General features: G+C 41.9%; 1 protein-coding gene across 1 annotated transcript; it reads right to left on the minus strand.

Moving 5' to 3' along the window:
- Window positions 1-4535: 4535 nt before the first annotated feature.
- LOC117482813 (prostaglandin E2 receptor EP1 subtype-like) lies at window positions 4536-9994 on the minus strand. The gene is made up of 3 exons (XM_034131014.1): window positions 9767-9994; window positions 7600-8510; window positions 4536-5519 (listed from the first exon to the last, which is right to left on the minus strand). The coding sequence occupies exons 2-3, from the start codon at window positions 8467-8469 to the stop codon at window positions 5250-5252; spliced, it is 1140 nt and encodes a 379-aa protein (XP_033986905.1). The 5' UTR covers window positions 8470-8510; window positions 9767-9994; the 3' UTR covers window positions 4536-5249.
- Between the last annotated feature and the right edge of the window lie 577 nt (window positions 9995-10571).

Below are 10571 nucleotides of genomic sequence, written 5' to 3' on the forward strand. Positions count from 1 at the left end.
CAATTTCAACAATCATCAACTCTGGAATCAATATGATCAGTATTATGCATTTTACAAAGAAAGTTTCCATTATGATTTTTATGAATTGTATAAATTGAACTTTGAAATTTGATTAAAAATTAAATTGCATTGATTTAATTGTGAAAACCCTCAAGAAATATTTGTTAAAATACTATTTAGAGAAGGGAAGGTAAAACAATCTTAACAGGTTAATATAATACTTTTTTACTACAGTGTATGTATGTTTCGGTAGTGACCATTTTTGGTAAAGGAAGAACATTCCAATACAGTCTGAAAATACGATATAAAAATGTACGGTTCTTTTACTAGATATGTGTAATTTAGATATGGTACAAAATATATATGGACAAAGTTTTGGGAAAAAAACATACAAAATTTCAAAACTGTTCCAACCTGACTTTGCACCAATTCGGTAGAAGATAGATAGATAGATAGATCGTACTTTATTGATCCCAAATTGGGAAATTGTTTTTGTTACAGCAGCATAAAAGGCATTTTACAATAAAACAAAATATACAAGAATAGAAATAAATAAATAAATATAAATAAATATAAAATATACATGTCAAAATACAAAATAGAAAATATACATACAGATATTATATATATATACAAATATATATATATTCAAAATATATGGAATTATGGAGTATTAAATATGAAACAGATTATGTGTGAGTAAAATGTACAACAAGGTTTTATTTCTAGAGAAACTATGGAGCAGAGAGTTCTCTTCCAGCCAGAGGTGATTTGTTGTACAGAGTTATTGCAGTGGGCAGGAATGTTTTCCAGTATCTGTCCTTGAGACAGGGGAGCTGCAGCAGTCTGTTGGAGAAGGAGCTCCGTTGACTGTCCAGCTGCAGGTGGAGAGGATGGGTGGGGTTATCCATGATGGACAACAGCCTGTTCAGTGTCCTCCTCTCCACCACAGCTTCAAAGGGTTCCAGCTTGATGCCGATGACTGACCCAGCTTTCCTGATCAGTTTATTGATCCTGCAGGTGTCACCGGCTCTGATGCTGCCCCCCCAGCAGACCGCAGCAAAGAAGAGTGCACTAGCCACAACAGACTGATAGAAGATCTCCAGCATCTTACTGCATACGTTGAAGGATCTCAGCTTCCTCAGAAAATAGAGTCTGCTCATCCCCTTCTTGTACACAGCGTCAGTGTTGATCCTCCAGTTCAGCCCATTGTCTAAGTGCACTCCCAGGTACTTGTAGACCTCCACAACTGCCACATCCTCTCCCAGAATGCACAGGGGCAGAGGAGGAGATGTCCTCTTCCTCCTGAAATCAATGACCATCTCTCTGGTCTTGGCCACATTCAAAAGCAGATGATTTCTTCCAGTCCACTCAACAAAATCACCCACCAGCGCTCTGTACTCCTCCTCCCGTCCATCCCTTATACACCCTACCACTGCAGAGTCATCCGAAAACTTCTGCAGGTGGCATGACTCTGAGTTGTATAGAAAGTCAGAGGTGTATAAGGTGAACAGGAAAGGAGACAGCACAGTCCCCTGTGGGGCTCCAATACTACCAACCACCACATCAGACAGCACACTGCCCAGCCGGACGTACTGTGGTCTGTCCGTGAGGTAGTTGGTAATCCAGGAGATGGTGGACGAGTTTACCCTCATAGCCTGCAGCTTGTCACTCAGTAGCCGAGGCTGGATCGTGTTGAATGCACTGGAGAAATCAAAAAAGGTGATTCTCACAGTGCAACCCGATCCATTCAGGTATGAGTGAGCACGCTGCAGCAGGTAAATAATGGCATCGTCCACCCCCAGGTGAGGCTGGTAGGCAAATTGCAGAGGGTCAAGGAATGATCTCACCTGCGGTCTGAGATGGGCCAAGACCAGTCTCTCAAGCACCTTCATCACATGAGATGTGAGTGCTACAGGGCGATAGTCATTGAGCCCAGAAGGAGTTGTCTTTTTAGGGACCGGAACAACGCATGATGTCTTCCACAGCACCGGGATGGTCTCCAAGTGCAGGCTCAGGTTGAATATATACTGGAGAACAGGAGCCAGCTGGCGTGCACAGGTCCTCAGGACCCTGGGGCTGATACCATCAGGGCCAGCAGCCTTGCCTTGGTGGAGTTTTTCCATCTGACTCTGGACCTGTCCTGTGCTCACAGTGAAGCGGGGGGGGGGGGCTTGATGGCAGGGGGGATAGAGGGGGGGGGGTCTGAGGCAAGATGAGCAGAGGGGGGGGGGGGGGGTCAGCGGCAATGTGAGCAGAGGGGGGGTGCAGAAGCCAGGCTGGGTGGTGGAGGAGAGGTGTGAAGTGTAGGTGGTGAGCAGAGGGGGGATGTTGACGCCAGGCTGAGAGGAGGAGGTGAGGTGAGAAGAGGAAGTGGAGGAGACAGCAGCGGGCGGAGAGCTAAACCTATTGAAGAAGGTGTTCAGCTCGTTGGCCCTCTCCAGGGTGCCCACAGTCAGTCTGTCTCTCCCTTTGAAGCCAGTGATAGCCTTCATCCCAGCCCAGACATCCCTGCTATTGTTCTGCTGGAGCTTAGTCTCCAGCTTCTTCCTGTACGAATCTCTGCCCCTCCTCAAATTGTCTCTCAGTAGATGCTGGATACTCTTCAGCATTGATTTGTCCCCAGACTTATAAGCTTCCTTTTTCTTATTTAAAAGAGTTTTCAGGTCACTAGTAATCCAGGGTTTATTGTTGGGGAAACAGTTGACAGTTTTAGCCGGTAATATTGTTTGTTCACAGAAGTTGATGTATTCTGTGATGCAGTCAGTCATATTATTGATGTCCTCTCCATGTGGCACACAAAGCACGTCCCAGTCAGTGGTCTCGAAGCAGTCCTGTAGAGCCTCATTAGCCCCTGGAGTCCATTTCCTCACAGTCCTGGTGGATACAGGCTGCCTCTGCACCAGTGGGACATATTTAGGAGCCAAAAAGACGAGGTTGTGGTCAGATCTGCCCAGGGGGGGGAGGGCAGTGGCACAATATGCATTCTTGGTATTAGCATATAGAAGATCCAGAGTATTATTTCCCCTGGTGGGGCATTTCACATACTGAGTGAATGTAGGCAGAGATTTGTCCAGTTTTGCACGGTTAAAATCCCAAGTTATTGTTATGAATGCATTTGGGTGAAGAGTTTGGAGTTTGGCCACAGAGGAGTGAATGACGTCACCAGCCACCTCCGCGTCTGCGTTCGGTGGAATATAGACAGCAACTACGATGACAGAATAAAGTTCTCTAGGTAGATAAAATGGACGTAATCCTACAGCTAGCAGTTCAATGTCCGGGCTACAGAAACGCTCCTTCACAGTAACATGTCCAGGATTACACCATCGTTCGTTCACATACAGTGCAATCCCTCCTCCTTTCTTTTTACCGCTCAGAATAACGTCCCTGTCCGCCCGAACACTCGTGAAGCCGGGGAGAGCCGTGTTATTATCCGGGATGAGCGAGTGCAACCAAGTCTCGGTAAAACACATGATGCTACACTCACGGTATTCCCACTGCGTCTTCGTCAGCACGCGGAGCTCGTCCATCTTATTCCCCAAAGACCTCACGTTCCCCATTATGATGGCCGGTACACAGGGTTTGTACCTCATCTTCTTCTTCATCCTCAGCTTGGCCCCAGCTCTGCAGCCCCGCTTGAGCCTCCGAAGCTCCTCCGGGATGTCATGCCTGGCTCCGGGCAGCAGCACGGGTCGGCACAGCGCAATCAGCTGCTCACGCGTGTAAACAATGCCATCACTCCTCTGAGCATGGCTCTCCGACACAAAAAGTGAAAAAAGTAGCAGAAGAATGACCAGAAAACGTTCGAAGTAAAACGTGGCCATAGTTCGCTGCAAAACAAAATAAATATCCAAAGAAAAAAGTACAACTAAGAGAATAAAAGTAAACAAAAAGACAAAGAACAATAAAACACCGGGAGCTGCATGCAACAGGCAGCCACCAGCACGGCGCCTTACGCAGGATATGGCCCATATATGTTTATTGGATAGATAAATCACCTATGAATTAATTGCTTCTGACCTCCTAAAGCAAATTTGTAAAATATCATTATCTTTAAATAGTTATTTATTGAATTTGTGCACAGTTAAGATAACATTCTCCAGGTGGTTAACATATAGGATGTGCCAGTTATAATTCAGCACTTCAAAGTGAGTCACATGAATTAATGAACAAGTATGTCAGAAAGGCTTTATTTTCTATCCGGCAGACGGTGATGCAGAAAGGAAACTAATAAAATACCAAGCTGGTGATAATGGTATTTCATTGAAGCACTGAAGCGTGTCTCAAGTTTACATCCTCAACTAAATCAAAGATATTTGCTCAACAATATTCTGGATTTATTATGTTATTACCCGCACGACCTTAGTGGATAATTCGTTTTGGTCCTTTTTTATTGTCATCACTGGAATGTGAAGTCCAGAAGGAATCGGCAGGAAATTACTGCTGCAGATCATACTGTCAATAAAGATGTATTTTATCATTAATACACAGGACAGCAGAGAGAATACTTAAATTCAATTCAGAGTAAGGTCACATTGCATTCTTTTATTTACATTCAATTATAATGTCTTTACATATCTTCTGTAAAATCAAGGGTACAATTCAAGTTTTAACTTACAAAAAAATATATTACTTCACATAAAGCACTGTATAAAAAAATGGAAAGCATTAAAAGGTAAACTTACATACACTCCACAATACTTGAATATTAACATTCCTTCATGAAATACATTCAGCAGAATATTAACATTGAACACAATCCAAGTACTTCTGCTTTACTCTGGAGCTCACCCTGGTGGTTATATTGGTGCAGCTCAATTCTTCCACATAAATGTAAGAGCAAGACACGTGCAATTTGTTTTTTTACTTCCAATGATGGTTAAAATGAAGTTATGAAATAAAACATTACTCATTCCCTTTATGAGTGGCGCAGCATCACACTTCTGTGTTCATATTCTGTGGCCCTTCATGTTTCCAAATGAGAATACAAAATGACTAAGGAATGTTCACTTATTACAAGAAAACTATAAAAGGTTTATGTGCAAAACAATAGCATTAGCTAGCTTCCATTTGTTAGGGTCAGACAATGAACTCAAGGGTAAACTTTGATGGAGTTTGAGAGAGGTACTTTTGATTATATTAAGCATTTCTAGCCAAAAAGATATTCTATGTTGGTCTCTCTTCTTTATTCTCAGGGTTCTGTAAATGTTCACCTGGGGACAAAGTACTTATCAGTCTTTTCCCTCAGCTCAAACTTGGTTGACTTGATGCTTCTCTGAGCTGGGGAAAGAGGTGGGCTCCCAGCGGCCGATGATATTCCCCCTCAGTCCTGCCTGGCACTTAGCGATGAGGTAGATTTTGCGGAGAACGGTGCGCCGCAGCAGGATGTAGACCCAGGGGTCCAGAATCTGGTTCCATGTGGCCAGCCTCACGGCCATCACCATCAGGGTTTTATAGCTGGATAGGTCCTCTGCTATGGATCCTGTGTAGGAGTGGATTGCCGACATCAGGCCAAAGATCTGGAGGGGTGAACATATGATCTTGTATTACAACATGATGAGAGGGTAAAAATAAGTTATAAATAATTTATATAATTTTGTTGTATTATCACATCCAACACATTATGTTATTTTTCGCACCCGTATCAGCATGATACATCAAACATGTTAGAGAAATCTCTTCATCAGTAGTGGAATATGTTTTCAGATGTATAAACACTCTATTACAAAAAAGGCTCACATTCAAAATGTTACTTAAAGGGGACCTATCATGCAAAATGCACTTTTGTACGTCTTTTATACATGAATATGTGTCCCCGGTGTTCCAGGGAACTCACCAAGTGTCAGAAAACACAACCCTCTCTATTTTCCTCCATACCCAAATCTCTAAAAAAGGGGCTGCAACGGATCTGATAAAAACTGATCCAGATTTGAACACTGTCCTGACGTCAGGACAGTGGCTCTACGGCTATTAGGCCAACTCCACCAATCAAGAGGAGACAGCCACGGCCATTGCCGTTCAAAAGCGCTGGAGACGCTGTAGTACATATGCCAGGCCTGTAGATGGTGCTGTTCTCACTGAATCTGCCCTTGCAAAAACAGAGCTAAAAAATGTCAAATTGAGCAAAATGAGGCATGGCTAAAATGCATGATCTGTTTGGTATTTTGAAAAAAAAAAGTATAAATATGCCTTATATAGGTATGGTCCTACACTATATTATTCAAATATAGCATGATAGGTCCACTTTAAGTAGAAGTACCAAAAGTAACAGACAGTATAGTCATTAGGCAAAAAACTTTATTTCAGTACAATGTTGATTATATTAATGGATTATAATCATGGATGCATTAATGTCTTCATTACACTAATGTTGAAGCTTGTAAATGAGTGGCTAGTTTGTACCTTATACATTGCTGGATAGATTCACCTATCCATCACAATCTGTTACTTAATTTATGTTATGTACTATCAATTTAAACCTGCAAAGTTAGTAAAGCTCTAAAGTTAATGTAGTGGAGTAAAAAAGTAGAATATTTACATCCGAGATGTACAAAAGTACAAATTTTGAGTAAATCTGCTTGATTACATTCCACTACTGCTCTTTAGACTACTTCATTTAGTGATTTGTTAACAATATGATATATATCATATATTCTTCTGCCTGCCCCAATTTGAAGGAGAATTCATGCAGCAGATTTTACATTCAGTGTTTGTTTGTAGAATCTCTTCCTCTTGACACAAAGTTGTCTGAATTTGGTTTTAGTGGTTTTCCTATTGAATTGACATTCAGTTTTTCCTTTAGTTACTTCAGGCCTATTTGACTTCGTTAAACTGTAGGAAGGTCAAGTGGATAGTGAGCATCCATAAAAAGAAAGACGCTCAATATTTGTATGGTCCACACCAGTGTCTTATTTTTAATCTGTTGCTATTTTCCTACTTGTATTCAGTAACTAGTCTTAAAAGATAATGCTTTCTGGGTAGTAAAAATACTTAAAGGAGCCCTATGATGCTTTTTGGTTCTCCCTTTCCTGTAGTATGTTATAAATGTTCTGCATGTAAACGGTGTGCAAAGGATACAATTCAAAAGCTCCCTTTCAGAGTGAGTTTCTCTCCCACAATTTCAGACAGAGGGTGAAAAGAGATGCTGTAGCACAGGCAACATGAGAAAAATAAAGAGCTTTTTGAACATTAAAGCATGTTAACAAGTCACAGTGGAGGAACAACATACTAATATGAAACCTGAACATGAGCATAATAGCTCTTTAATTTGCAATGGGCAAAAGTTTGTTTTAAAACTTTCTATCAACACTGTAAAACAGTTACATAAATAAATATGTATTATGTTGCAGAGATAGCCACTGAAAAATAACCATGCATCATACATACATTGTTCCAGCTGTGTGAAAATGACATGCTGTTATCGAACTACAGGCATCATAAGAAAGGGACAACAAATCCAAAGACCTTTACTTATACAATAGCACTTTTTCTAAATGAGTGCTCTGAGTGCCAGTGCATACCTAGCAGAAAGGTGAAGTGATCTCATTATCGCCCAACCTTTTGTGCTCATCCCCTCTCATTGTACCTTCTATGACTCACCAGCAGAGGGCTCCAGCAAATGCAGGAGGTGACCATGATGCCGACCAGCTGCACCACCATCTCTATATCATGAGACTTTGCTGAGTGACGCGAGCCGGGCTTCCTCCTGAGCCTCGCCAGCACCAGGGTCAGTCCACTGATGGTGTTACACACCAGCGCCACAGCCAGTGAGGCCATCCCCAGCCCAGAGAACAGCACCACGAACGCCACGTCCACCTCCTGAGTGTCACTGAGCACTTTGATGAAACACCAGGTCCCTGGGTCCTGGTAGGCGTAGGAGCCCAGCTGAAAGCAAGGCAGCAGGGCCACACACAGAGCCGCCAGCCAGATGGCAGACAGGCAGATCTTTGTACGTGTTTTGGTGACTAGAGAGGAGTGCAGTAGAGGCTTTGTGACACCCAGGCAGCGCTCAGCAGCCATGGCACAGCCCATGAAGAGTGGGCACAGGCCGAAAAACACCATGCTGCCACCCAGGAACTGACACATCCCATCGGAGGAGTTGAAGTCATCAGGGTGAACGCCTCCAGAGAGGTAGAGTCTGAGCACCAGGGCACCAGGGATCACGTGCCCAATGAAATCTGTAAACACCAGAGAAGAGGCAAACAGAAGGAATGTGGCTTTGTTGCGCCGGCGCTGCTGGGAGTAGGCATTGGCCAGGATGAAGAGGGCCACGATGTTGGAGATGATGCCCAGTGTCATGGACAGTATGACCACAATAACTCCACTGGTGGTGGGCTGCAGCAGGGTGAGGTTTCCCTGCTGAGACAGCCCTTCAACTGCCACCCTGGCCTCCACTTTCCCCCCGCTGTCATTAGAGGACCGAGGGAGGAGCGGGGAGGATGAGGAGTTGTAATGGCTCAAAGCTAACATCACTGAACTGTGAACGGAAGGAGGTCCATAGTTAAGGGAGGCTGCAAGACAAAGAAGAACGACCAAATGAGCTGTGGATCTTAAGAGAAAACTGTAAAGCATACAAATACAAATAAGTGAACATTTATGTCAAAAACTGAAACTGTAAACTTAACAGATTTTAAACTAAATGGACATCTATGGGACATTATGGAGTGACATGTTAGTCAGTGTTTTCCACCACATCAATAAGGCACCATATCATTGAATTTATATGATATAATTGTGTTGTATTCCTTCACACACTTAGGTTAGAAGCATCAAAGCTGTGTAACTTCAAATAAGGAAACTTTAAATAGGCCTTAAATATGTTAATATTTGTTCCGTGCCTTTAGGTTGAGGGACTTCTAATAATAAACAATACTTAGTTAAATACTTGAACACATTTGTCTTCATAATGCTCTTTCAAACATGACTTGACAGCTGTTTACCCTGTGAATAGTGTCCAGCCTATCATGAAAAATCACAAGGTAAGTGTCAGAGCTGCAGTGTAGCATGATGGTGAGTGTAGACTGGATCACTTAGGTTGAGTTTGGCTGGAGGTCAAACACAGGTCACAAACAGGACAATGACACACTCCTGCATATTAAAATACATCACGGCTAAGCAATGTAGGCATAAATGAATGAGAATGAGTTCTGTTTTTTGTTTTGAGTAAATAAATATATATCCGATTTTTCATAAATGTCCCTTATGATAAATATAGCTCTATCTCATCTTACCGTATGTTATCTTATTTTGTCTAAAGGAATCCAATGTGATGTAAAGAAAATAAACCTATAAGCTGATGTTCTGTACTTAACAGACATTTATTCAGAAAACATTTGTTCACCTTTTTTTTACCTATATGTGCAAAATGCAAATACATGTAAGTGAACCATTATACTTGCTAACTTCTATATCTTTTTTACTCCAACATTGTAGGAATGCTATAAGTATAAATAACATATTGTGTAAGCAAATGTATATTTATGTTGACTCAATGAATTAAGAGAAAGAAATAAACAGTCTAAATATTCAGATTTAAAAAGAAAAACACCATACATTTGCTCTTGGTTGCACCTCTTTGCAGAATGTTGCAGTTTGTAAGAAAGTACAGAAATACATTGCTCACTGTGATAATACAAACGCTATGTGTCAAGTTATAGTCAGACATTTAAAAACATGCAATCTATCCGATTTAGTTAGCCACATTTTGCTTTAGGAACAAATCCACTTGATGCCTGTTATTTTGCTTTAAAATAAAGAAATATCTTACCACTACATAGTATAGATATCCTTCCCAGTCCAGCTGAACAACATGAAGATAGTTTTCACTGTCCAACAGATATCATCCACAAACAAACACTTTCAGCAAATTCCACAAACAGATGTCTTTTTCCTTTAGATCAGAAATCCTGTTTCCCCTTCATGAAGTCCAATGCCCCTTCTTAGCGGAGTATTTCCCGAGACTGTATCCGTCTGTGTCCTTCATGGTGGCTTGACGGTTGTAAATGATCCCCACTGACACTCAAATATCGAGCCACGTTTTTATAGCGCCTCTCTCTGCCTCCTGTGAGAATGTGTGTGTGTGTGTGTGTTTGTGTGTGTAGATGTGTGTGTGGGTGTGCGTGTGGGGCGTCTCTGTGCACAGTCAAGTTCACGTCTCTGCTGTCGCTTCTCTGTATACATTCACACAGTAAGCGCACTTTAATGCGTTTACTCACTTTATGCGTGTCACGTCCATTCCTAAGAAATTATCTCAAATTGGCGTATTTTACCTCGAGGCAGAACAGTGTGTGCAGCAAAGCTTTACTTTACAGTTATAACTTAGTCATCTTTTAACGTCACCAAGATGAACAGACTTCACAGGGTTAGGATTGTATTGACCAGTTATTAGGTGAAGACATTGTTTTCTGGAGTCTAGATCTATTTGGTTTCATCGACTACATCATTTTGTAGATGTTTGATGCGCAATCCTGTGCTCAAAATAACCTCTGAGGTATCAGTTATCCAGAGAGATCCAGTTCATGGTGGATGTGCTGTTTATCAGTTTGCTGTTGGAGACGTTTTCTATTTCACCT

The sequence above is a fragment of the Trematomus bernacchii genome, unplaced genomic scaffold (assembly GCF_902827165.1).
Source record: "Trematomus bernacchii unplaced genomic scaffold, fTreBer1.1, whole genome shotgun sequence".
NCBI lineage: Eukaryota > Metazoa > Chordata > Actinopteri > Perciformes > Nototheniidae > Trematomus > Trematomus bernacchii.